The sequence below is a fragment of the Rhinopithecus roxellana genome, chromosome 1 (genome assembly GCF_007565055.1).
Source record: "Rhinopithecus roxellana isolate Shanxi Qingling chromosome 1, ASM756505v1, whole genome shotgun sequence".
Taxonomy (NCBI): domain Eukaryota; kingdom Metazoa; phylum Chordata; class Mammalia; order Primates; family Cercopithecidae; genus Rhinopithecus; species Rhinopithecus roxellana.
The window spans coordinates 90564707-90591597 of record NC_044549.1 but is presented as its reverse complement, the minus strand read 5'-3'; the positions used below and the strand labels follow the sequence as shown (position 1 = coordinate 90591597).

The following is a 26891-nucleotide window of genomic DNA, read 5'->3' as shown; positions in this document are numbered from 1 at the left end:
TTCATAGGAGGAAGGAGAGACTGGAGGCCCTGCCTCCCAGTCATTCTAAGTCCTGTGTATTGGACAGAGGGGAGGACTTCGAGGAAAGGTTGCTTGAGGCTTGGAGGCCCTGGTCATAATGGCGACCACACTTACTGAACATCTCTTGTGTACTGTCCAGGTCTTCACATTTATCACCTAATACTCATGTTAAGTCTTGAGTGGAAAGCATTATGAAGCCCATTTGAGGAAAGAGAAGAGTGAAGTTCAGAGGCAAAAGTCATCTGTCCAGGGTCCTTTGCCAAATGACAGCTGGCATGGAACCATCCTAAGGCTGGTTCCTCTACCCTCCTTCTCCTAACAGCACTTCAGGGGCAACCTTCTCTTCTATCTTTTCTCCACTCACCATCAGGGAATCCCTCAATTTCCCAGGATTCTAGGAAATTTCCCTAACGTGGGGGTGGTGGAACAGGTAGTAAGACTGAAGCCTTTTAACTTTCCAAGACCTTTCTTTATTTCCTGAGATGAATAAATAAATGGCAATGAGGGGTGGGGATGTGGTGAACACAGAACGAGCTGGCAGCATGCAGCTGGCAGGAGGGGGCTGTGACGGCCCCACCACTGTGAGGACCCCCTCATCCTGAGCAGGGGCCAAAGCTCACTAGCAGTCACCATTAAGGAAAAACTTCTGAAATTCACACATTGTGAAGCCTGCCAGTCCCTGCCAGGTGAAGAAGTCATGGTATCCACCTTCAGGGCTACTTTTTACCCTAGGGGCCTTGTCTGCCCAGACCTGGGTACCTGGGCTGCTCTGTAAGGCAGGTAGGGTTGCTTACCCCAGTCTCAAAAATAAACCAAGCTGTCCTGAGTGTCCAGCAGGAGGGCAGCCCAAGCTCTGGGGGCAGCGTAGGTGGGAGGAGATCCTACAAGTGGTGGCTGAGATTATCTGCCCTTGATGAAGCCCTCCAGCACACGGTCACTGCGCTCTGACAACCAGTAGCCAGTCATGGCTGCCACAGCCCCAATGAAAATGGCAGTGAACACCAAGTCGCCCTTAGCAGCCAGCGTGGCCAGTGCACAGATGATGACGCCAAAGAACATCTGCTGCAGCACCACCAACTCGTCCTCTGTCATCTCTGAGAAGAAGCCCGCCGACTCTGCAGAGGAGCGAGAGATGCAGCCTGGCACTCGTATCCCTGTTCCTGGCAGTTCTTGGAGCCTCCCCAGAACTCCCATGCACCTGATCATCATGGCCACCAGGCCTGCCCAGCAAGCCAGGCACACAACATTTACTGCTCAAAACCACTCTGCAAGAGGCAGTTACCATCCCTGTCTCACTAAATGGGAAAGTGAGGCTCAGAGAGGTAAAGGGGTTGGACTGACCAAGGCCATGTGGTAGACAAGTTGGGGGCAGAGCACTTATTACATGTATGAGTCTCGTTCCACGGTCAGACTGTCTGGATTGGGATCCCAGCTCTGCAACTTGCTTGCATATAGCCCTGGGAAAGTAGCTTCATCTCTCTGCATCTTAGTTTTTACATAGTTAGAATGGGGATGAGAACCTGACCTCCAGCGTCGGGCTGTTTCAGGGGCTAAATAAGATGAGGAATGCACCTAGAACAGCATCTCAGACAGTAATTGCGGGGAAATGGTCCCTGCCATCGTTGTGATTACCCTGCATCTCACCACACCCCCGGCCTAGGACAGCTCTCAGCAGGCCAGGGCAAACACTGGTCCCATTGGATAGATGAGGAAACAGGTTAGGGAGGCAGACTGATTTGATGCCAAGTCTGATTCCCTTTGTACCCTGGAAAGTGTAAGGGTGCTGGGAGCCAACCTGGAGATCAGATGTACAGTCTGGTCTCAGTGCAGCCTCCAGGGGGCTGGGTGGCAGTAGGGGTGGGGCAGGACTCGAGCTGCCACTGCTACCTGGGGAAGGGGCTTGCCTGCCCTCTCTCTGAATAAGGACCTCCCCTCTCCCACCCTAGGGCTCACCTGGGATCTGCTCCTTCACACAGATGCCTTCCATCTGCTTGTAGCCCTCGGCACAGATGCAGCGATAACCGCCCTCGGTGTTTTCACACTGCTCATTCTCTCCTGGACACACCTCTGTCTCACACTCATCCACGTCTTGGGGGAAGGGAGGGGTCAGAGTCCTGCTAAGGCCCCCCACCCAGCACCTCGACTCCATCTTGTCCATCTCTCAACACTACCCTCTGCCCTTGCAGAGGCAACATTCCACCCTTCCTTCCCCATATTCCAGCCCCTTCACCATTCATGCTGGGTGAGGCACTCCCAGGTGCCTGTGTCCCATCAGCAGGAGACTCACCGAGACACTTGGAGCCCACCTGCTGGTAGCCAGGGCTACACTTCTTACAGCGACCTGGCCCTGCCCCCATGCAGCCTAGGCAGGCCTTGGCACAGTCTGGAAAGAGGAGAGAGATGAGGGTGAGATGTGCTTCTAGGCATCTCTCTGCATCTTAGTTTTTACATAAGAGCCTTTTGCAAAAGTTTTGCATAAGTTTTGCATAAGTTTTTACAGGAGAGCCATGCTCCAGAAGAGGAGGCCTGGGGGTGCTCTGAAGCCTGAGAAGGGGAAGGTTTGGAGGGACAGGTGTGGAGCAGCTCCTCCTCCCCTCCTCACATCCCCACTGCAGAAGCAGACACTGACCTCGGCACTCATAGGAGCCCTCAGTGTTCACGCAGAATTGGTCGGCTCCACAGTTGGCTCCCTCTGTGCCACACTCATCAATGTCTGCAGAGAGGTGAGCAGGGTAAGAATTCTGATCTCTATTTAGTAGGGAAGCTGAGGCCAGAGCCATTGGGGAATGGTCTTGCCTGGGATTACATGGTATGGCAGGGACTGCAAGCTGTCTACCAACACAGAAGCAGACGTGCAGCTGGACTTCAGGCTGCCCAGCCAGAGACCACATTTTCCAACCTGTCTTGAAGCTAAGTGTGTCCCTGTGATTGAGTTGTGGCCAACAGGATGTAAACAGGAGTGGTGAGCTCCACTGTTAGCTTGGTCTTAAAACAATGCTTGGACTCCTCAATGCACTTTCTTTCCCTTCTCCCTTCCTGAGTGCTGGGACGTGGGACACGGAGATGCCCAGGACTCAGCTTCCACCATGTAGACAATGCCCAAGGGGATGATTGTACAGGAAGTTACAGGAATGATCTGGGTACTGGAATGATTGTGACTAGCAGAGCTCCCCTGCCAGCCTGGACTACTCACTTTGGGACTGTAATATGAGGAAAAAAAATAAACCTCTACCCTCTAGATTCTTTTTTTTTTTTTTTGAGATGGAGTTTCGCTCTTGTCACCCATGCTAGAGTGCAATGGTGTGATCTCGGCTCACTGTAACCTCTGCCTCCTGGGTTCAAGCAATTCTCCTGCCTCTGCTTCCCGAGTAGCTGCGATTACAGGCACCTGCCACCACAGCTCGCTAATTTTTGTATTTTTAGTAGAGACTGGCTGGTCAGGTCTTAGTAGAGAATGGCCAGGCTGGTCTTGAACTCCTGATCTCAGGTGATCCAACCCCCTTCGGCCTCCCAAAGTACTGAGATTAGAGGCGTGAGTGAGCCACCATGCCCGGCCAACCTGTATATTCTTTAAGCCACAGTCTTTTGAGGATTTTTGTTATAACAGCTTAGCCTCTACTCTAGTCTAAGTAAGTGGCTAGGCTGGGACCAAACTAAGTCTTGAACCCAGGTTTCCTGACGCCAAGTTCAGGGTCCTCATTCTCCTGGCCAACCCTTCCTCAATTTTTTTTTTTTTTTTTGAAACGGAGTTTTGCTCTGTTGCGCAGGCTGGAGTACAGTGGCACGATCTTGGCTCACTGCAAGCTCCGCCTCCCAGGTTCATGCCATTCTTCTGCCTCAGCCTCCCGAGTAGCTAATTTTTTGTATTTTTAGTAGAGACAGGGTTTCACCGCGTTAGCTAGGATGGTCTCGATCTCCTGACTTCGTGATCTGCCCTGTTTGGCCTCCCAAAGTGCTGGGATTACACGCGTGAACCACCGCGCCTAGCCCCTTCCTCAATTTTTAAGACTTGGCCAAAGTAGCACCTCCTCCAAGAAGCCTTTCCTGATTCCCCATCATGACTTCCACTGAACTAGATCAGAGGCATCTCTCACTGTACACAGGGACTATACTACACAGTACCTGTGTACTGGACTGTAAGTATCTGGTTACTTGTCTGCTTTCCCAGCCAGGTTGAGATCTCCATGAAGGTAGGGCCTAGGCTAGTTTAGCCCAGGCTTGTGTTGAGAGAATGAAGGACCAAGCCCAGGCCCCTGCCCATCTTCCCCAGACCTAGCTAGAGCCCCACTTACCTACACACTTGAGGTGGTGCAGGGCCCAGCCCTTCTTGCATTGCAAACAGTTTGATTCCTCAGGTCCTGAGCATCGGGCACAGGGGCCAAAACAAGCTGGGTAGAATGGGAGCAGCATGAGGATGGGCAGGCAGGTACCCCGTCTGCCCCTGCCCAGTGCCACACCTTTTGGCTACCTACCCGAACATACCAGATGGCTGGCGTTGCGTTCTGCCTCGAAGTAGCCAAGGCCACACTGGCCACAAGCCTCACCCCCGTAGCCGGCTTGGCAGTCACACTGCCCGCTGCCCCCTCGTGTCCCTTCCCCTTCACACTGCCCGTAGCCACCACAGGGCCTCTCTGTGCCCCCAGGACAGGCTGTGGGAAGACACCGAACCAGGTGAGGTCGTCTATACAACCTTGATATACAAGAGAATATTTTCTGCTCTGCATATCAGTTAACATTTTTGGAGAAGAAAATTAATTTTAGTGACATAATATTTTGTCATAAAAGTGAAATTTACTTAACCAATTTCCTCTTGTGGAACAATCAGATTTTACAAACCTTTTATTTATTTATTTATTTATTTATTTATAGTGACAGGGTCTTGCTCTGTTTCCCAGGCAATGACATGATCATAGCTCACTGCAGCCTCGAACTCCTGGGCTCAAGCAATCCTCCCACCTCAGCCTAGGAGGACTACAGGCTGCACTACCATGCCCCACTTTCTTTTTTTTTTTTTTTTTTTTTTAAGAGACAGGGTCTTGCTATGTTACCCAGGCTGGTGTCTCAAACTCCTGGCCTCAAGTGATCCTCCTGCCTCAGCCTCCCAAAGTGCTGGGTTTACAGGCACGAGCCATTGCACCAAATATTTTCTTTCTTTTTTTTTTTTTTGAGACAGAGTCTCGCTCTGTTGCCCAGGCTGGAGTGTAGTGGCGTGATCTTGGCTCACTGCAAGCTCCGCCTCCCGGGTTTACACCATTCTCCTGCCTAAGCCTCCCGAGTAGCTGGGACTACAGGCGCCCGCCACCACACCCGGCTAATTTTTTGTATTTTTTAGTAGAGACAGGGTTTCACCGTGTTAGCTAGGATGGTCTCGATCTCCTGACCTCATGATCCGCCTGCCTCGGCCTCCCAAAGTGCTGGGATTACAGGCGTGAGCCACTGCGCCCGACCAATATTTTCTTTTACAAAGACTGAATTTGCCATCTTTGCAGCTATCTCTTTATCTGTAGCTTCAGGAAAGACTGTTCTAAAAGAGGCTGGTAGTAAGTTTGGCTCTTGTGCCAGGACTGTGTGTAAGGATAGATGGTGACCATGGGGGCTCCAGGGCAACACCTGCCCCTCCCCAGGAAGATACCATAGTCCGATCTGGCATGGGAAATGAAGGGGCTGGGGGGGGGTCTATCATTTCTTTAATATATGATGATAACCATACTGCATCTGACTCAGTGTAGCCCCTGTACTTTCTCCAAGCCTTTCCCCACTGATTTGCCCATCTCCCCAGCCCTGTGAGGCGGGCAAGAACTGAGGTCCAGAGAAATTATCTGAGTAGCCTGAGTTCACACAACTAGCTAGGGACAGAGCCAGGACTGGATACCTGGACTCGGCGGTCCCCTCCCATCCCCAAGAGCAACTTAAAAACTCACGAAGGCAGGAGGGCCCAAAGGTGCCTGCGGGGCAGCAGAGCTTCAGGGAATCTGAGCACAGCCACTGGAACAGGTCCGGGGCCTCCTGCTGCCTGAAGCAGGGGCAGGGTGGAGGGAAGTGGGGAGGAGGCGCTGAGATAGTGTCAGAAGTGCTGTTCCCATTCCCCCACGCCTGAATCTGTGATTCAACCCAGCTTGGACGTAAGACCCAAAAGGCCATCTGACCAATGCCCTTTCCCCATTTGGCAGAGGGGTAAACTGAGGCTCAAAGTGGCGCACAAGTCCCCCTGCAAGTCCTTAGCAGATCTGGGTTTGGAAGGAGCAGAACCAGGACATGGCCCCCACCATGCACCCCCCTGCTTCTTGGCCAAGTCAAGGCCTTATCACCAGGCCCCACCTGTGACCCACTCCCAGGGAAGGCCCCCTTGCCACTCACTTGTGAAACCACCAGCTCTCCACCAGCTCCTCACTCAGCTCCAGCAGGCGGTGGCACTCGAAGTCCGACTTGCTGCACACGCCCTCCAGCACCTCTACCAGGCGGGTCTCACTGACCAGACAGGGCAGGGCTGGTGGGAAACACGCCCCATCCCGCCCACCACCCTCCTCAGGTCTCTCTCTACCCTTCCTCGTGCCATGACAATATGAAAGGAGATGCCATGAGGTACAATAGAAGGGATCACGGTTCTGGGAAGCAGACGGACCTGGGTTCAAATCTAGTGGTAGGACCTTGGGCAAGTCACTTAACCTCTTTGAACCTCTTTGTTTTGTCATCTGTAAAATGGGGACAACAATACCTTCCCTGCAGGTTTGTTGTAACATACATTAGTTCCTGCATCTGAGCAATGGAATATAATATCCTTGCTGGGTAGATATAGCTAAAAATACATCCTATAACAAGTGTTGGCAGGGATGTGGAGAAATTAGAATCCTCCCACACTGCAGGTGGGAATAAAAAATGGCATCACCACTGTGGAAAAGCAGTTCTCAATAAGTTAAACATGGAATTGCCATAGAACCTGCCAATTCCGGCCGGGCGCGGTGGCTCAAGCCTGTAATCCCAGCACTTTGGGAGGCCGAGACGGGCGGATCACGAGGTCAGGAGATCGAGACCATCCTGGCAAACACGGTGAAACCCCGTCTCTACTAAAAAATACAAAAAACTAGCCGGGCGAGGTGGCGGGCGCGTGTAGTCCCAGCTACCCGGGAGGCTGAGGCAGGAGAATGGCGTGAACCCGGGAGGCGGAGCTTGCAGTGAGCTGAGATCTGGCCACTGTACTCCAGACTGGGCAGCAGAGCGAGACTCCATCTCAAAAAAAAAAAAAAGAACCTGCCAATTCCACTACTGGATATAGACTCAAAAGAATGGAAAACAGGTGTTCAATGAAAACTTGTACACAATGTTCATAGCACCACTACTCACAACAGCCAAAAGGTAGAAACAATGCAGATGTCCATCAACTGATGCATGGATAAACAAAATGTGGTACAGCCAAACAAGAATATTATTCAGCCATAAAAAGGAATAAGTATTGATATATGTTACAGTATGGGTGAATCTTGAAAACATTATGTTAAGTGAAACTAGCCAGACACAAAAGGCCACATATTTTATGATTCCAATGAAATCAGCAAATCCATAATTTCTGCTTGACTAACACAAATTAGTGATTGCCAAGAGCCAGAGGAAGGGGAGAATGGGGAGTGGCTGTGTAACAGGTATAGGATTTTTTGGGGGGTAATGAAAATGTTCTGGAACTACATAGTGGTGATGGTTGCACAACATTGTAAATGTTATTAAATGTCCTTAATGGGAAATTTTTTATGTGTATTTTACCACAATTAAAAATATATATATATATATTTGATGCCTTATATCCTGTATTTAAAGGGTCTTACACAGTGCCTGGCATATAGGAAGTGATTTTAAAAAGCAAGTAACGCAGGAGCCATTACAAAGCTGGAAGTGCCTCTGGGGTTGTCTTAGCCAATGCCCTCATTCCTGAATGAGGAAACTCATGCCCGGGAAAGGAAAAGAGAAAATGACCAATGTTACATAATAACAAAACCTTTATTTCTAGTGGGCATCCCAGTTAAGCACTTTCCACACTCCTATGAAATAGGCAAACCAGGTATTAATATCCCCATTTTACAGGCGAAGAAACTGTGGCTCTGAGAGGTTAAGAACCGACAACCAGGTCTAACTCTGAGCCTTTGCTGACTTCTCTTCCATTTGACTTTGAAAAGCTGGAGGGCTCAGGACTCAGGGCTCAGGGCTCGGCTTTCTGTATCCTTCCCATGCCTTTCTTTACATACTGACTATATAATGGCTTTCTGTATTATATATACTGACTATATAATGGCTCTCCTCATAATGACTTTCTTTACATACTGACTATATAATGACGACTCTCAAATTCCTGTTTCCAATTCCTACTCTTTTCTGAATTCCAGATTTGGATGGAGTCTACCTGGATGTCTAATGGACATTTCATTTCAGCCCAATACATTCAAAAAACACCACATCCCACCCCTCCCCTAAACCTTCTCAGTTTCCCATCTCACCATCTTAGAAAACAGCTGCACTATTCACCCAGTTGGTCAGGCCCAAAAATCTAGTAAGCATCTTTTATTCTACTGTTTCTCTATACCCATAATGAATCTATCACCAGGTCCTATTGTTCTCTCTGCAAAATATACCCAGACTGTGACCCCTTCACCATGTCCTCCACTAGATACCACACTAGCTTGTATTGCCTTCATACCTAGATGATGCACTTGCCTCCCAAACTGGTCTCCCTGCTTCCTCCACCCTTGCCCCTTACAGTCTGTTTGCTACATAGCAGTGTGAGTAATCTTTAAAGGTATAAAGAAGACAGTATCACTTTTTCTGCTCATAATCTTCCAAGAGCTTCCCATTACACTCCGAAAAAAAATCTAAACTCTTTTCTGTAGCCTTTGAGGCCTAAGCCTCCGCCTTCACCTTCTACCACTCTCCCCTTTGCTCACTCCACTCCAGCCACTTCTTGAATACACCAAGCGCAGTCCCACCGTCTGCCCAATTTCCTTCCTGTCACATAGCTTGCTTCTTCACTTCAGGTCTCTCTGTTCAAATGCCACATCTTGAACACGCTGCCTCCCACCATCCTGCAGTCTACCGTGCTTCACTGTTTGTTCTTTCATCTGACATAATATTATTCACTTACTTATTCATTGCTTGTCTTCTCTACTAGAATGTGAGCTCCAGGAAGGTGGGATTTTGCTTGCCTTGTTTACTGCTATACTATAGATGTTTAGTGCTATTTGTTGAATGAATAAGTGCTCCCCAAGAGTTCCTAGCCCTCCACCAGTAGAGCAGAGATTTGGCAGGGAGGGGAATATACACCCGTTCCCCCAGCAGCCCCTTACCTGTCTTTGTATTTGGACAACTTCTCTTCCTCCCAGGCAGTGTTTCCACCTCCAAAGTTGTCCCGGATGGTTCTCTCCAGGCCCTGGAAACAGAAAATTAATAATAGCTAAGTACAGTGCTTGGCACATGCTAGCACTTCACTGTTCTACTGACCAGGAAACTGAGGCACAGAAAGGCAACCTGCCTAGGGCCATACAACTAGTAAGAGACCAAGATGAAACTTGAATCCACGCAGATTTGCATCCCAGAGTTCCCCACTCTAAATCGCTGTGTTCCCTTCCAAAGAGGCTGCCGGTGCACCCACCTTGTTGAAGCTGTCAACCAGTCCCCGGCAGGTATGACACGGATGGGGCTGAGGCGGGGGAGAAGACTGGGGAGGTGGAGAGGGCTGGAGCCAGATGGGGCCTGGGAGGCTGAGGAAGAGGCTCAGGCCCCAGAGCACAGCTGGGACCAGGCCCTTCGGGAGCCATGGGGCCATCTTTACCCAGGCTGGGGACCTGCAGATAGAGGGCGTGGAGAGGCTTCACTGAAGGAGTCAGGCCCCACGCGAGAAAGAAAAAGGTCTGTTCTGAGGTGCCGTGGCGTTGGGATCTGCGTTATTACAAGCAAAAGAGGCCAAACTGGGTACTGCAGGGGCTGTGGGGATGGGTGGGGAAAGGCGCATAAGATGCAATTCCCGAAGAGAAATAAGTTATCCCCGTTAGCATGGGTTGGGGAGAGGAAAGTGGCCTCGCTCCTTGGCAAGGGGGCAGAAGTCAGCCTCTTGTTTGAGGGTCTGATAAAGGCTATTAGGGGCCGGATCCGCAGAATTAGGGAGAAGAGATCAGATTCCAAGTACTGAAGGAGAGGAGGCCAGAGGGGTTGTTTTGGGGGAGGTGTCCGGAACCCCGGGCTTTGGGGGAGGAGCCCGGATCCGGATATGAAGGGAAGGGGTCAGATTCAGGGCCTCGCAGAAGGGCAAAGGCACGGCCCACGAGCCGGCAGAGAAGGATCCAGACCCTCGTAGGCCACGGAGGAGGAAGAACCGACCGCCCCAGCTCACGGGCGCCGTGAGCCGTCTCCTCACCGCGTAGCTGCCACAGCCTGCGTAAAACGTACAACCCCCCACCCGCGCTGCAGTCCCGGGGGCGGAGCGTGCCGCCCAGCCAATGGCAACGGGCCATGTGCCATTACGTCACCCCATGCCAGCCAACCACAGGCGGTACCGAGCTGCACCTGTCCGGGCTTTAAAGGGCCGCGGGGCTAGGGGACGACGTTTGCCAGCCCAGCCGCGGAGACGGAGACGCGTGTGGGCCACATGGGTAGAAAAACAGCGTCTGCCTTTATTCAAGTCCCATCCCCCGCCCCAGGTCCCACCCCGCGTCCAGGCGCGGGAGTCCCCGGGGGATGGAAGTAGCTATCCAGGGCTGGCTGAAGGGCCCGGGACACGTGCTCCGCCCTCTCTTGGAGCCGCCTGGGACGCGGGGCGCGGGGCTGCTGCAGGGCCCCTAGGAAGTCCGGCAGTTGGGAGGGCAGTGAGAAGACGGGCACGGTGCGGAAAAGGGCGGGTACGGAGTCTGGGTGGAGCAGCCTGTCGAAGCAGGCCCCCACGTAGCGGCCGGGCGCCCGGCCCTGCAAGAAGTCGGGCAGCACGCAGCTGAGCGAGGCACGGAAGGCGTCGTGCGGGCCGTGCGCCCCGGGCGCGGACATCCCGTCCTGTAGCCACTCACTGCACAGCGCCACTGCCCCGGGCGAGAAGAGCAGGACCACCACGCCGCCCTCCTGCAGGGTCTGGCGCCGCTGCGCGTGGAACCAGGCCACGGGCCCCTGCGCGCTCATTTCACGACGGCTCCACAGGTCTACGGCCACGCGCAGCGGCAGCTGGCACAGCGCCGACGCCAGGGCGCCCACCAGGCGCTCGAAGCCCGAGTCATCGGCTGAGTAGAGGAGCAGAGCCGCGCGGCCCCTGGCGGCCGCTGCCGGAGAAAACAGATGGGGAGGGAAGAGGTGAGCTGGCACAAGCCTGGCCCCCCGGGGCGGCCCCCCGCCCAGCGCGTGCTCCCACTCACCCCCCGAGCGGACGTCCTGTTTCAAGAGCCTCAGCCACCCTGTTAGGGGAGAGGGGCGGAGGCAGCCTGTGAGCTCGGCCGCCACCTTCCCTCGGAGAACTCCCACAGCCACTCTGGTCCTGCCCCTGGGGAATGGGGAGCCGGGAAGCGCTCACCTTTCGCGTGATCCTTTTTGAGAAGAAGGATGAGGGAAAGCGCAGCGGCAAAGAGTAGGCAGGCCAGCCACAAGAGGGCCCAGCGCTTGTGGATGTCTGGGAGACCCAGGGAAGAAGAGTTAGAAACTTACACTCACCTTCCACAGAAGAGAAAAACTGAGACTTAAGAGAAATGATTTGACCGCCGCGCGCGGTGGGTCACGCCTGTAATCCCAGCACTTTGGGAGGCCAAGGCGGGCGGATCACGAGGTCAGGAGTTCAAGACCAGCCTGGCCAACATGGTGAAACCCCGTCTCTACTAAAGATACAAAAAATTAGCCGGGTGTGGTGGCGCACGCCTGTAATCCCAGCTACTCAGGAGGCTGAGGCAGGAGAATCGCTTGAGCTCGGGAGGCAGAGGTTGCAGTGAGCAGAGATCGTGCCATTGCACTCTAGCCTGGCCGACAGGTTGACTCCTCTCAAAAAAAAAAAAAAAAAAAAAAAAAAAAGATTTGTCCAAAGTCCACAGCACAGTGTCAGAGCCAGTGGATGAATATATAGCTCCATCTGTTTAGGGGTCTTTGAATAAGTAATGTCACCTTCTGCCTCAGTTTTCTCCTCTGTAAAATTGTAGCTACGTCACAGGGGTTGGTATGAGGACTAAATATATTAATATATATAAAGCACTTAACACAATGCTGAGCATCTTAAGTGCTAAAATGTCAGCTCGTATTATTCTCCCCTAAGCTAGGGTTGCTGGGCCCTTGATCTTGCTGTCCTGGGTGTCTGCCACTATCTGGTGTCCCTGCCCTGTCTTTTTTTTGCCTCCAATCGATTTGCCTTGAATTAATTCATGCCAGCCTCAGAAATCTTTTAAAAATGTAAATTTGGGCCGGGCACGGTGGCTCATGACTATAATCCCAGCACTTTGGGAGGCCGAGGCAGGCGGATCACGAGGTCAGGAGTTCAAGACCAGCCTGGCCAAGACGGTGAAACCCCATCTTTACTAAAAATACAAAAATTAGCCGGGCATGGTGGCAGGTGTCTATTAATCCACACTACCCGGGAGGCTGAGGTAGAGAATTGCTTGAATCTGGGAGGCAGGGGTTGCAGTTAGCTGAGATCGTGCCATTGCACTCCAGCCTGGGCAACAGAGCGAGACTCTGTCTCAAAAATAAATAATTAAAAAAAAAATATATATATATATATATACATATTTGATTGTAACTCCTGCTGCTCTCAACATAAGATCCAAATCCCCTACATGGCTTCTGCATCTTTATCTCATGACAGAAACCTGCCTGCCCAAGACCCTCTATCTCTACCCCCTTCCCCTAGCTCAGTCTTCAGAGTTTTGCTGAAACCTTCCCCCTGAGCCCTTCACCCCACCCAGGTCAGGTCCACATTGTATGCATTTACAGCACTGAACACTTGGTGGTGCTTCAGTAGCTCACACTTTAAATGTAAGTGACTGGCTCATGTCTTGCTAGTCATCTAGGGGTGGGGGGCAGTTATTTATCTTTTTGGTGTTCCTGGGATACCTGCAAGCTCTCATCATATTTTTTGAGTGAGTGAAGGAATGACCCTCTGTTTATCTGATCTCAGGGAAGGACAAGGCCATTGCATGTGCTGTGCCCAAGAGTGGTCCCTGTCAAGATCCACGCTCCTGGTACAGAAAGGAAAGGCAGTTCTTAAAATACTCACATTTGTCCATGGAGCAGGCCCATAGTGCTCCCAAGTCATTATCCCATAGCTGTAAGATACAAACAGAACCAAATCCAGGGCACCAGCCAGGTGTTTAACATTCACTAAGGTCTGGTGGCCTGATCTCCAAATTCCCAGCATCAACTATGCATATCTCCCGGCTAAGGTTCCTGCAGCTGCTCTGCCTTTGTTTATGCTGTGCCCACTGCCTATGGTATGACTTCTTCCATACCAAATCTGGCATATAGGAAGAAATTTTTCCCGGAAGCTCTCCCTGGAACCCAAAACTTAGCACCTCTAGGTGTGGTTATCTGTTTACGGGTGTCTACCCAACAGTGTGCTCCTTGGGGATAGGAACTATGCTTCGTCTACTCTTAACTTTCCCAGGGCTGAACATAAAATAAGCCTAAATAGACAGGAGGTGAGTGCTAGTTTTAGGCCTGTTGCCCCTGGGCATTGAGGTGGGGCCCTTCTGCCACCAGCTCACCTGCAGACATTGGCCTGACTGCAGGTCTTGTAGTAAGTACTCTCCAAGGCGAGCTGCCCTCTGCCAAGCCAAAGGATGGGGGCACTGTTACCTGGAGGTAGCACCCTTAGGGCAGCACCTACCAGGCTACAGCTGGGTAGAATGGGGTAGAGGGGATTGGGAGACTTTGGTGATGCCGCCGAATATGGCCCTGGTCTGAGTCACCCCCGTGTTCCCAGAGACCGGCACAGGGTAGATGGAGTGAAAATTTGAGACCAGGCGTGAGATGCATTTGGAGAGATCTGTGGAGGAGGGTCACCCAGTCCTAACCGTGGAGGCTTTGCTGGGTAGTGAAGTACAGCCACTGGGTTCCAAGGCACAGAGGGATCTGTTGTCCTGGGGGCCTCGTGTCTCCAACAGTAGCACATCGTCTTTGAGAGGCCCCAGGGAGTCTGGAAGGGGTGAGAGGCCACTCTGACCAAGACCCAACCTTGCTGGGATTGGTCACTTGCCCACCTCCCATGCCCTGACCTTCACCCCTAGGAGGTGGCCCTATCCCAGCCGCCCCCAGGCCCAACTCACCAGCCCACAAGCACTCCTGCAGCTGCAGCTTCTCCCAGCTGTTCACCTGCTGGGAAGAGACCATGGTTAGGGCCACTAAGAAAAGCAAAAGCCAAAGGCAGAAAGACCAGAACAGGGCAGGCAACAGAAGGCCTGTTGGGTTGGGAATCTGCACTCAATCTGACCTTAGGCAGATGTGGATTCAAGGCTGGGTGATTAGGAGTCACTACATCTTTCTCTGCCCCAGCCTTGTGAGGTCATCTGTGTAAAGTGTCTTCTGACCCTAAAGCTGTTTTTATGTCTTACAAAGCATATTTTCCCCTTTCATCTAACCTTCTCAAAGAGATTCCCTTCTCACATGACCATCGTGCTAAAAATTGCAACCCCAGTCCCACCTTATCCTTTTCCCATAGTATTTATATGCAATTTTAAGATATTATATAATTTATTTACAATGTCTGTTGGCTGCCTTTGTCCATTACAATATAAGTTCTATGAGGGTGGAGATGTTAGGATCTATTACAAGTGCCTAAAACAGTGACTCGCACTGCTAAAAACATCTCGAATGAGTGAATATTCTTATAATCACCCTTTGAAACTGTAGAGCAACCCATTCTACATGTATGGAAATAGAATAAGGATAGCAATAACAAAAGTGGCTACATTTATTGAGCATTTAGTCTGTACGGATTCCTAAGGGGAAGCACTTCTCTTATTTCATCGTCACAACCACTCCATGAGGCAGTTACTGTATTATCATCTGCATTAAACAGATGAGGAGACTGACGTTCAGAGAGGTGAAGTGACTTGCCCAGGGTCCCACGCACTGCTAAAGTAAATAGCGGAACTCCCAAAGAGGAAGCTGGCAACCACTATGCTTTAGCAGCCCAAGAACTAAGACCCCCTTGGCTAGGGAGTCTGCCCAGGTCCAGCCCACAGCCCAGCACTCGGCACCCCTTTCTGACCTGAACACAGAGGTTAGGGTGGCCTTTCAGCAATGGGAACTCGAGAACCTTCTGTGGAAAGAGAGGAATGGGTGGGATCACAAAAGGGGGACCCTGGTTCCCACTCTCCCCTCACCACAGGAGGTGTCCTCTGCTTCACTTACATCCACAGTGACATTCTCCCAGGAAAGCGGTGGGACCAGCGGCTGGCAGGGGTCCCCACCTGGAGCCTGCCAGCACAGTGCAGCTTCTGCGGGCAGTGAGCACGGCGCATCCAGCAGCCAGCTCTGCAGGGTCAGCAGTCGCAGCCGGGCTGCTCGCCAGAGGTTCTGGTGTGCGCGGGGGTCTGCAAGGAAAGGGTGCGGTCACCGCATGCTAGGCACCCATCGCTTGCAATGCCCCAGCCCCAACCCCAGCCCCAGGCCGGTCAGCTCACCCTCCCTGAAGGGGCAGATGTTTGTCCTAACGGAGTCAGGTTCCAGAGGCCACACCTGGAAAGGAAACGGGGGTCTGCTCAGGTCCCCTCCATGGGCATGTGCCTGGCCCTCTGCTAGACACTGGGGACACACTCATTCAGCAGATATTTCGCAAGTACGTGCTGGGTCTTCTTGCCTTTTACAAAACCTGGGGATGCTCACATCTATTCTTCCAGCTGGGCACTGGCAACATTTTCATTCAACAAACTTTTTTTTTATTTTATTTTTTTGAGATAGAGTCTCGCTCTTGTTGCCTAGGCTGGAGTGTAGTGGTGCAATCTTGGCTCACTACAACCTCCACCTCCCAGGTTCAAGCGATTCTCCCATCTCAGCCTCCTGAGGAGCTGGGATTATAGGCGTATGCCACAACGCCAGGCTAACTGGTTAATTTTTGTATTTTTAGTGGAGATGGGGTTTCACCACGTTGATCAGGCTGGTTTCGAACTCCAGACCTCAAGTGATCAAGTGATCTACCCGTCTCGGCCTCCCAAAGTGTTGAGTTTACAAGTGTGAGCCACCACACCTGGCCCATTCAACAGACTTTTAATGGGTGCCTACCATTGTGTCTTAGCGGTATGGCAGGCACAAGGGACCTTGGATACTTAAATATTTATTTATTTATTTATTTATTTATTGAGACCAAGTCTCACTCTGTTGCCTAGGCTGGAGTGCAGTGGTGTGATCTCAGTTCACCACAACCTCCGCCTCCTGGGTTCAAGTGATTCTCCTGCCTCACCCTCCCAAGTAGCTGGGACTGCCGGCGTGCATCACCACGCCTGACTTATTTTTGTACTTTTAGTAGAGACTGGGTTTCACTATGGTGGCCAGGCTGGTCTCAAACTCCTGACCTCGTGATCCACCCACCTTGGCCTCCCAAAGTGCTGGGATTACAGGTGTGAGCCACCACGCCTGGCAGGTAATTAATTTTAATTCATTCCACAGTCACTTTGTGAGTACCTGGTATGTGTCGGGGAATGTGCTAAGTTCTAAGGACACATTCATTTATTCTTTCAACAGACGTTTTAAGAGTGCCTATTACGTGCATAACTCTGTGCTAAGCACTAGAGGTAATATATAAATTTATTCATCAAGCCTTTAGTTTGGAACACCAACTATGTGGCAGGCATTGTGTTTGGCAATGAAGACATTTAAATCACAGCATACATCTCATGAACATCTGCTGTGTCCTGTGGCTGTGCGAGGCAGTAAGATTTATTCACTCATTCAACAGTGAGGACCCTCATACTGTTACTTTGTTTAAAAACAAAACAAAACAATGAGTAGGTGCTATATGCCAGGCACCATGCAAGGCTCTTGCAAAGCTATTACATTTGAATTAGATATGATTTGCTTGCCTTCAAGGAAATCACAAACTCACACTTGTAGTAAGGATAAAATATTTATATAAATTAGTAAAGCACTCATTCATTTCATAATATTTATTGAGCATCTGTTGTGTACAAGAAGAAATTAGATGCCCAAATAAGAAAGGAAGTGATTGAGCTGGGTGTGGTGGCCCATCGCCACAAAACATTAAAAAATGAAAACAAGCTGGGCACGGTGGCTCACGCCTGTAATCCCAGCACTTTGGGAGGCCGAGGCGGGCGGATAATGAGATCAGGAATTTGAGACCAGCCTGACCAACATGGTGAAACCCCGTCTCTACTAAAAATACGAAAATTAGCCAGGTGTGGTGGCGTGTGCCTGTAATTCCAGCTACTTAGGAGGCTGAGGCAGGAGAATGGCTTGAACCTGGGAGGCAGAGGTTGCAGTGAGCTGAGATCACTCCACTGTACTCGCCACAGCACTCCAGCCTGGGCAAAAGAGTAAAACTCCATATCAAAAAACAACAACACAAAAAAGGAAACAATTAGCCAGGCATGGTGGCCCATGCCTGCAGTCCCAGCTGCTCAGAGGCTGAGGCAGGAGGATCCCTTGAGCTTGGGAGGTTGAGGCTGCAATGAACCGTGTTCATGCCATTGCACTCTAGCATGGGTGACAGAGCAAGATGCTGTCTCTAAAAAAAAAGAAAAGAAAAAATTTTAAGAAAATAAAAGAAATGAAGTGATAAATGGACAAGGAAAGATAGAAGTGCAAGGGGATTTGGAACTAGGACAGGCTGGGTGGTTGGGGAAAAGCTTTGGGAAAGAGGTGAGGGTATTTGAAGTAATGGGAACCACCTGAGAAAAGGCAGGGAGATGGGTGTATCTTGGTAAGTAGCTCCACTGGATGTAACAGTGTTCTCATGAAGGGGAATCATGAGGAAAATACAGTGAAAAGGCACCACTGGGGACAGAATATGGGCCCAGAAGGCCAGGAAAGTGATGGGAAGGGAGGAGAGCTTGGAAGTATTGAAATAGTCTAGAAAAGAGATGATAGAGCCCCAAGCTGGACTGAGATGGAGAGGAGGGGGAAAGAGAATGAGAGACATTAATGTCAGAGGTAAGATGGATGAGACCTGATGACCAATTAAATGTGCAATCAGGGGCCAGTCATGGTGGCTCATGCCTGTAATCCTAGCACTTTGGGAGGCTGAGGTGGGAGGATAACGTAAGCCCAGGAATTTGAGGTCGAGAGATCGAGACCATCCTGGCTAACAAGGTGAAACCCTGTCTCTACTGAAAATACAAAAAAATTAGCTGGGCGTGGTCACAGGCACCTGTAGTTCCAGCTACTCAGGAGGCAGAGGCAGGAGAATGGCGTGAACCCGGGAGGCGGAGCTTGCAGTGAGCCAAGATCGCGCCACTGCACTCCAGCCTGGGTGACAGAGCAAGACTCCGTCTCAAAAAAAAAAAAAAAGTGCAATCAGGGCCAGCCACAGTGGCTCATGCTTATAATCCCAGCACTTGGTGGGAGGCTGAGGTGGGAGGATAACGTAAGCCCAGGAATTCAGAACAGCCTGGGTAACATAGCAAGACCGCATTTCTACACAAAACAAAAAAACTAGCTGAGTATGGTAGTGCTCACCAGTAGTTCCAGCTACTTGGGAGGCTGAGGCAGGAGGATCACTTGAACCCAGGGGGCTGAGGCTGCAATGTGCCATGATTGTGCCACTGCACTCCAGCCTGGGCAACAGAGTGAGACCTTGTCTAAAAAAATAAATAAATGTGCAGAGGAAGAGGAAAGAGCCAGCATATTTAAGCCTGGATGTGGCACACGTTCTTATAACAGCCCCAAGAGGCTGTTACTGTTATTATTCCCATTTTATAGACGAGAAATAGGCTCACAGAGGTGAAGTGACTTGCCCAAGGTTACACAACTAGCAAATAGCAAGAGCCAAGATTCAAACCAGTCCAAGTTCGTAGCACATGCTCTGCCCTCCAGGGGAACATAAAGACAGAACTGGAGGAGTAGGGAAAGGCTTCAAGGAGAAGGTGACATTTGAATGGGGCCATGAAGTGTCAGTAGGAGTTCTGTGGAGGATCAGGGAGAGCATTCAGGGAATGTAATAGAAGGGCATAGGACAGCAAGGGTCAAGGGAGGGCCAGCCACCCCAGGGAGCCATAGTCTCCACCTCAATGAAGGGTTTGAAGAATGGTGAGACCAGGAAGGCAGGGATCACCCCCATCATCATCTTCCCACTCCTCTTCTGGCACCCAGCTGGACTCTGCTCCTACCTGAATACAGAGGCAGGGAACCAGGTCTGTGTGGTTCAAGGTAATGATCTGCGGTCCAGTCTGTGGAACAAATAAAGGAAGGAGGTTGGAGAAGATAAGGAGGAAGAGGAGGAGGCCAAAGTCAAGGAAACCAGGAAGACAGAAGTTCCCCCACCAGTGTTCCCTTGCTTGGGGTGAGTCCTCTTCAAGGGTCCTCTTTGATAAGGCACTGCGTCCTTTGCACAGGCATTGGCCTACAGTGGGAATGGACTTGGGAAGGGGGAGGCCTCACCAGGTTTTTGTGCCACCGGGGTTTTGGGGGGCCTTGGACCTGATTCCAGTACAGGGAGAGGCCAAAGTGCTGCTCCTCAGAGACATTCAGAACTAGATGCACATTGTCACCATCTGCTGACACATTGAGCCAGGGCAGGGCTGGTGGGAGAGGCAAAGAGAGAGAGCACAGCTTAGACTTCCTCACCTCTTCTGCATACCTGACTGACTCTTTGGAGTTTCTTTCAAACCCCTTAGACTGGGAGGCTCTTGGAGGACAGAGTGTGTGTCCTCACCTCAGACCAGACTTTGCCCCTAGCAGCTGCCCAGAGCTAAGCCTGTGGAGGCCCTAATGTGTGGTCTGAGGACAGCTATTTTCCCTCTGCAGCCAGAAAGATCTGTAACTTCTTTTTTTTTTTTTTCTTTTTTGAGACGGAGTCTCGCTCTGTCACCCAGGCTGGAGTATAGTGGCCGGATCTCAGCTCACTGCAAGCTCCGCCTCCCGGGTTCACGCCATTCTCCTGCCTCAGCCTCCCGAGTAGCTGGGACTATGGGACTACAGGTGCCCGCCACGTCGCCCGGCTAGTTTTTTGTATTTTTAGTAGAGACGGGGTTTCACCGCGTTAGCCAGGATGGTCTCAATCTCCTGACCTCGTGATTCGCCCGTCTCGGCCTCCCAAAGTGCTGGGATTACAGGCTTGAGCCACCGCGGCCGGCCAGATCTGTAACCTCTTTAAAACAAGTCATTTTCCTCTGCTCAGAACTGTGACCTTTCTGATCTCAACTCTTGACACTTGTGTCCTTTTTTTTTTTTTTTTTTTGAGGGGCAGTCTCACTCTGTTGCCCAGGCTGGAGTGTAGTGGTGCGATAGCTCACTGCAACCTCAACCTCCTGGATTCAAGCGATTCTCTTGCCTCAGCCACTTGAGTAGCTGGGATTACAGGCATGCATCACCATGCCCGGCTAATTTTTGTATTTTTAGTAGAGATGGGGTTTCGTTCATGTTGGACAGGCTGGTCTTGAACTCCTGACCTCAAGCAATCCTCTTGCCTCAGCTTCCCAAAGTGCTGGAATTGCAGACGTGAGCCACCACGTGCAGCCTATGGCACTTGTGTCCTTAATAACTCTGCTGCAGTGTTATTAAGGACCTCCTTACTATTTCTTTTTTTTTTCTTGAGACAGTGTCTCACTCTGTCACCCAGGCTAGAGTGCAGTGGCGCAATCTTGGCTCACTGCAAGCTCTGCCTCCCGAGGTTCACGCCATTCTCCTGCCTCAGGCTCCCGAGTAGCTGGGACGACAGGCACCCACCACCACGCCCAGCTAACTTTTTTGTATTTTTTGTAGAGACGGGGTTTCACCGTGTTAGCCAGGATGGTCTCGATCTCCTGACCTCATGATCTGCCCGCCTTGGCCTCCCAAAGAGCTGGGATTACAGGCGTGAGCTGCCACGCCTGGCCCCCTCCTTGCTATTTCTTAAACACCCCTGACATACTCCCACCCCAGGCCCTTTGTGCTGGCTATTCTCTCTTACCTCAGATATATGGCTCCTCTCTCACCTCTTTCAGGTCTCTGCTCACCAGACTGAGACCATCCCTGACCTCTGCCACTCCCAACCTTCCCCACCCCTTCCACAAATGTTCTCCTTAGCGCTAATCACCGTCTAACTTACTGCATTCTTCACATCTCCATGTGTTTGTTGTGTCCTTCCTCACCGCCCCCCCGACCCTGACACCAGTTCCATGGGGTTGGGGTTTTTTGTCATCTTGATTTATTGATTTATTAATATTTCCAGTGTCCAGGGATTTGCCTGGTACACAGAAATTACTCAATAAATATCTGTTGAATAAATGAATCAATGTCTACTTAATGAAGGAAGAAATGAAATGCATGATATATGTCTGTGTTTTCAAAACTCTGGTGTTGAATAGTCTTTAATGAGTTGCCAAAGAGGCACGCCAACTTTAATTTTAAGAAGCCAAAAAGAAAATGAAGTTGAAAAAATTTAGTAATTCAGAAAACATCACAGTATTTATGTATTGATCTGGGTGCTAGTTATGCAAGTGTATACATACATAAAAATGAATTGGCTGGAGGCCGCGACTCACGACTGTAATCCCAGCACTTTGGGAGGTGGAGGCGGGAGGATCACGAGGTCAGGAGTTCAAGACCAGCCTGGCCAACATGGTGAAACCCCATCTCTACTAAAAATACAAAAATTAGCTGTGTATGGTGGTGCGTGTCTGTAATTCAGCTACTTGGGAGGCTGAGGCAGAAGAATCACTTGAATCCAGGAGGCGGAGGTTGCAGTGAGCTGAGGTCGTACCACTACACTACAGCCTGGGTGACAGAGAAAGACTCTGCCAAAAAAAAAAGAAGAACTGGACATGAAAATCAGTACCCTTTACATACTTTCATGTATGTATGTTATACGCAATAAAAAAGAAAATATAAAACCAAAGCAAAATCCAAATAGTACATGGGAAAAAAGTCAGACCTTTGACTTTCTTAGCTTTTATTTCAAGTTTTTTGTTTTTTGTTTTTTGTCTTTTGAGACAAGAGTCTTGTTCTGTCACCCAGGCTGTAGTGCAATGGTGCAGTCTCGGCTTACTGCAGCCTCTGCCTCCCAGGCTCAAGTGATTCTCCTGCCTCAGCCTCGCAAGTAGCTGGCACCACAAATGCACACCACGATGCCCTGTTAATTTTTGTGTTTTTGGTAGAGACGGGGTTTTGCCATGTTGCCCAGGCTGGTCTCGAACTTTTGAGCTCAAGCGATCTTCCCACCTCCCAAAGTGCTGGAATTATAGGCGTGAGCCACTGAGCCTGACCCAAGATTCATCTTTCTATTCCCAGTGCTTAGCACAGAGGAGCAGATACTGCAATTAATGTGTGAATGAATGAATGAATGAATGTGTGAATGAATGAATGAATGAATGAATGAATGAATGAATGTGTTCTGTGAGCTTCTGAGATGTGGCACCCCATATCAGAAGTGGACTCCAAGGGTCTCTCATACTCTAGACCCTGCCCCTCCCTCCTCCCGGCCCACTGGCCCTAGCCCCTACCCCAGCAGCTCGGGATGCTGTTCCGGACTTCGAGCCCCCTGCAGTCTGGGGAGAGATCACAGAAGAGCCTCCAGTGGGGCTGGGGGCCGAGGAAAGAAGTGGGGGCAATCTGACTCCCAGGAGGGCATTAAGAATGGCTCCCCATCCCCTGCATACCACCCACATCTATCCCATGCTCAAAGCACCTTCCCCAGGGGCTGGAAAGCCATGTCACCCAGGGAGAGAAGGTCCGAGGGACTGACTCTGGGAAGGATTAGAGCTTAGACCCCTGCCAGAGAGTGGATGGAGGTAGAAGAGGGTGAAAGCAGGAGGGGGAGTGACCAGAGGGGACAGAGGCTATGGGGCCAGGACTTGGGGGTCCACTTACCAGGCAGCTGCTGTGTGAGGTTGAGCTCCTTCTCGTACCTGGGCTGAGTATAGGACCAGATTCGTACCTCACTCCCTAGGGCAGCCTCGAAGCAGTCATATACTACAGAGCCCTGTGAGGAGAGGGGTGGGGAAGGCTGGTGGTGCAGGGCTCAGATCCAGGCCAAGGGCTGTGGGATCATCTGCAGGGACCACTCTGCTCACTGCCCTTCTCCCACAACCAATGACTGTATTTATATCTACCATTCACCTTTCCTTCAAGGGGCCTCAATTCTAAAGCAAATGTCCTCAGTAAGAGTGTCACCAGGACGGGAAAAGGCCCTAGACATTTAAATCCCTGCCCCCACCCTGCTGTGCTAGATCACCTGGCCAAAGCTAAGGAGATGAGACACCGCAGCGCCATGTGGGACGCCCCTCCCCACAGAAGTGGTTCTCCCATTCAACCCAGTGCCTCAGTGTTCCTTACAACTACTTGTGACATGGACCAAGCAGATGTTCTCCCAATCTACAGTTCTCCAGATAAAAGGATATTGGCTGGCGGCTGGAGGTTGGAGGGTTTGAGTGATTTGACCCCAGTGGAAATAGATCTTCCAAGCACATGTGGCCTCCTGAGGCAGGGAGAAGCCCCAACACCCTGCCCCATGGTACTTACACCATGGTAAATATATCATGGTATGTATGGTAGGACTCTTCTTTTGGTCCAAGAGTACAGAGAAGTGCATCCAGCCCACAGACCTCCCCTTTTCAAGCCTCACTTTCTCTATCTGGAAAATGAGGATAATAATAATGCCTAGTTCATCAGGTAGCTTTGAGGATTACAAAAGAATTAAATTTATCGAAATTCTTCAGTGCCAGGCATTACATCCAGTGTTTTACAGGTATCAACTTAGTTTAATTTTCATAACAGTCATATGAGGTGGGACTATTCTTTTTTTTTTTTTTTTTTTTTTTTTTTGAGACGGAGTCTCTCTCTGTCGCCCAGGCTGGAGTGCAGTGGCGGGATCTCGGCTCACTGCAAGCTCCGCCTCCTGGGTTCACGCCATTTTCCGGCCTCAGCCTCCTGAGTAGCTGGGACTACAGGCGCCCGCCACTATGCCCGGCTAATTTTTTGTATTTTTTTAGTGGAGACGGGGTTTCACCGTGTTAGCCAGGATGGTCTCGATCTCCTGACCTCGTGATCTGCCCGCCTCGGCCTCCCAAAGTGCTGGGATTACAGGTGTGAACCACCATGCCCAGCCGGGACTATTCTTTTTTTATGTGGCAAAAAAAAAAAAAAAAAAAAAAAAAAAAAAAAAAAAACTTTAAGAGATGTTTCACAAGGAAGTTACACAAATAGCCAATAAGCATGTGAAAAAAGTGCTCAACTTCATCAGTCATTGGGAGATACAAATTAAAACCACAATGATAAACTGCTACATATGCAGTAAAATTATTACAATTACAACACCTATGCTTGCTTCGGCACCACATATACTACAACTGGAACAATACAGAAAAGATTAGCATGGCCCCTGCCTGAGGATGACATGCAAATTCATGGAAGGTTCCGTGTATTTAAAATTCAAATATATTTAATTTAAAAATAAAATAAAACACCATCAAGTGCTGGCAAAGATGGGAAGCAACTAGAACTCCCATACACTGCTGGTGGGAGGGTAAAATAGTAGAAGCACCCAGGAAAACTGCTTGGTGGTTTCTCATAGTCAAGCATATGAAGTAGAACTATTCTTATCCCCATTTTACAGACATAAAAGCTGAGGCATAACAGGCTGAAGGGACTTGGCCACAGTGCTGATCAGAATCAAAAGAATAGTCCCACCTCACATGGCTGTTGTGAGAAATAAGTTGATACCTGTAAAATACTGACTGTAATGCCTGGTACTGAAGGGTTTCAATAAATTTAATAAATAAATTTAATTATTTTGCATACCACAGACTGACCAAACTGCACAAGGGCAGCAGGCACTTGCACCTCCAGCAGGACGCAGCGGGTAGTAGGGTAGGCCTGGAAGGAGAGCACGACTTGGGCCTGGAGAGAGGCTGTGGGCAACAGGGCAGGGGTCGGTCAGGCCCAGGAGCAGCAGGCCAGGCCTTGGCATGGGGCACTTGGGCCAGCCGGGTTCTCCTCACCATTCCTAGGTTCCTCCACCCCTGGATCAGCTGCTCCTCCAAACTTTTCCTCATCTTCAGGTTCTTCCCAGTGCCCTAGAAGGACCCAAGAGCAAGGCCCTGGGTGAGGCCCCCTGCTCTGGGCTGACTGGCTTTGGGGTTGGCTTCCTTCTGGAAAGCCCAGTGCTGGGAAGCAGAGGCTGGGGAGACCCCACTGGCCTGGAGTCCTTCTGCTGGTGTCCTCCAGGAGAACACTGAGGATGCCCAGCGCTGCCTGAGAGATTCCCTGGCTCTCATGCCCACCCCAGACACACTCACATGCACTGTCACAGGATGACTTGCTCACCATGCACGGCCAAGTGGACAGCCACACGCACACAGAGGTCACAGTAGGTCTCCTTGCGGCACCTCAGCACCAGCTCTGTCTGCAGGTGCGTAGGCGCCAGCACGGGGCCTGGAGCAGGCACGATGTCCCCAGGCAGGCAGAGTATGTCACTATCTGTGTGTGGAGGGGTGGGTGGGAGCTGAAGCTGTTCCAAGCCCAGAATTTGGTGGCACCTGACATACCCAGAGAGCCAAAGAACTTGGCTCACCGGGGCTGAGGTGGGCATGGAGGGCATGGACCTGAGGGACAGCTCTGCTCCCTTCAGCCAACCTGGGAAATTCTTTTTAAAAGTAGGGATACTTACCCCAGAGGTGGCAGGAGAGGCCCTGGGAAGGAAGGAAAGGAGAGTCAGAATTTGTGCCCCCACCTTCTAGGCACTGTTCTCTGCCTAAGACCTCCACCTACCTTTTTCTGGGGCTCCGTATTCCCAGACCCTCCCAGAGGAAGACAGACCCAGCTCTTGCCCCTTCCCCATTCTTCTCTTCTCCCATCAGCACCAGACAGACCAGACAGGGCAGTTCTGGCGGTGGCAGCAGTGACAGGAGCCAGGCTAGGGCTTTGCTGAGCCAAAAACTGAACTCTGAGCCTTCCCCCATCTCCCCAGGGTTCCAGACTCACCGGAGAGCAGTGGGTAGCGTCCTGGGGCCCCACAAGCCTCTCCAGAGAAAGGACAATGGGGCTTCGACCCAGTGCCAAGGACAGCAAGAACCAGGGCACAGGCATCTTCTAGATGCCAGGCAGCACCCAGGCCTGAGGCCCTGTGCTGCCCCCCCTAAGGGGGGCAGACACCTTACCCCTGACCCTAGTCAGCCCGTGTCTGTGGGTGGCAGGGGCTGGAATCCCTCCCCAGCCTCCAGAGGGGGCATAGGGGGCTGTGCTGGATAGTTTGTGCACTCCCTGTCCTGCGAGTTCCAACTCTCGTCCTACTTCCAGTCTGGAGTGGTTTCGTTTTGGCTCCCGGCAGGCAGCCGACTGTTCCCGCCCCTCTCTGTCCCTCCCACCAACACCAGGCTTGGGAGCCAGCAGCCTTGGACTAGGGTGGTGGCCCCACCTCCTCCTTCTTTGGCTCTCCTCTCCCTCTGCTGACACCTGGCTGGGAGGGGCCCCGAAGAAGACAGCGAATGCATCATGGCTGAGTAAGGGAGCTCTTACTCACTCCAGCAGCCCTAAGGAGGACACAGCCCTGGAGTCCTGGGCCCACTAGGTCTCCCCTTACTAGGCACACTCGGTCGCCTCACACACTCTTTGGGCCTCAGTAACCCTTTGTGGGACAGGAGCTCTAAAAGCACCGCCAAAGGGCACCACAAAGTGGGCTTTTCACCACTGCCTGCTCAAATGCTGTATAGAGCGTAGAAGGAACCCAGGACCCAGAGCCTGGCAGACAGGGGTCCCATCTGTGCTGTTGCTGTGGGCCGGTTCTG

At 51.1% G+C, this 26891-nt stretch overlaps 2 protein-coding genes and 1 non-coding gene across 26 annotated transcripts; 1 reads left to right on the top strand and 2 right to left on the bottom strand.

Annotated features, from left to right (window-relative positions):
- Positions 1-116: 116 nt before the first annotated feature.
- Positions 117-10476, bottom strand: CRELD1 (cysteine rich with EGF like domains 1). Of its 3 annotated transcripts, none has more exons than XM_010369393.2 (11): positions 10415-10476; positions 9653-9845; positions 9348-9430; positions 6379-6489; positions 5943-6034; positions 4494-4670; positions 4314-4409; positions 2651-2734; positions 2309-2404; positions 1975-2109; positions 117-1136 (listed from the first exon to the last, which is right to left on the bottom strand). In XM_010369393.2, exons 2-11 carry the CDS (start codon positions 9824-9826, stop codon positions 922-924), a joined length of 1263 nt encoding a protein of 420 aa, XP_010367695.1. In that variant the 5' UTR covers positions 9827-9845; positions 10415-10476; the 3' UTR covers positions 117-921. The 3 variants fall into 3 exon arrangements, with proteins under 3 accessions (XP_010367695.1, XP_010367694.1, XP_030783625.1); XM_010369392.2 differs by having other exon boundaries at positions 10347-10464; XM_030927765.1 differs by having other exon boundaries at positions 10391-10429.
- A 170-nt stretch (positions 10477-10646) lies between these two features.
- IL17RC (interleukin 17 receptor C) lies at positions 10647-26447 on the bottom strand. 22 transcript variants are annotated; one of them, XM_030927696.1, is made up of 19 exons: positions 26089-26447; positions 25775-25796; positions 25432-25584; positions 25107-25181; positions 24907-25016; positions 22978-23089; positions 22611-22655; positions 19570-19709; positions 19299-19358; positions 15642-15696; positions 15370-15551; positions 15227-15277; positions 14283-14331; positions 14031-14152; positions 13722-13781; positions 13235-13283; positions 11552-11647; positions 11397-11435; positions 10647-11303 (listed from the first exon to the last, which is right to left on the bottom strand). In XM_030927696.1, the coding sequence occupies exons 1-19, from the start codon at positions 26191-26193 to the stop codon at positions 10675-10677; spliced, it is 2154 nt and encodes a 717-aa protein (XP_030783556.1). In that variant the 5' UTR covers positions 26194-26447; the 3' UTR covers positions 10647-10674. The 22 variants fall into 22 exon arrangements, with proteins under 22 accessions (XP_030783556.1, XP_010367700.1, XP_030783593.1 ...); XM_010369398.1 differs by having other exon boundaries at positions 14283-14328; XM_030927733.1 differs by having other exon boundaries at positions 24907-24981.
- LOC115892062 lies at positions 24428-24532 on the top strand. Its single transcript, XR_004051959.1, has one exon. It is a non-coding gene; the product is annotated as a U6 spliceosomal RNA (small nuclear RNA).
- Positions 26448-26891: the final 444 nt, after the last annotated feature.

Excerpts from the sequence above, each read along its gene's own strand:
- CRELD1 (XM_010369393.2), bottom strand. The coding sequence starts at position 9,826 with ATGGCCCCATGGCTCCCGAAGGGCCTGGTCCCAGCTGTGCTCTGGGGC. Across the intron at positions 9,431-9,652 it reads TGGTTGACAGCTTCAACAAG|GGCCTGGAGAGAACCATCCG; the intron begins GTGGGTGCACCG and ends TTCTGTTTCCAG. Across the intron at positions 2,110-2,308 it reads GGTGGGCTCCAAGTGTCTCG|ACGTGGATGAGTGTGAGACA; the intron begins GTGAGTCTCCTG and ends CCTTCCCCCAAG.
- IL17RC (XM_030927653.1), bottom strand. The coding sequence starts at position 26,193 with ATGCCTGTGCCCTGGTTCTTGCTGTCCTTGGCACTGGGTCGAAGCCCC. Across the intron at positions 25,585-25,774 it reads CCTCTCCTGCCACCTCTGGG|ATAGTGACATACTCTGCCTG; the intron begins GTAAGTATCCCT and ends CTCCACACACAG. Across the intron at positions 19,359-19,569 it reads CCCGGTGGCACAAAAACCTG|ACTGGACCGCAGATCATTAC; the intron begins GTGAGGCCTCCC and ends TTTGTTCCACAG.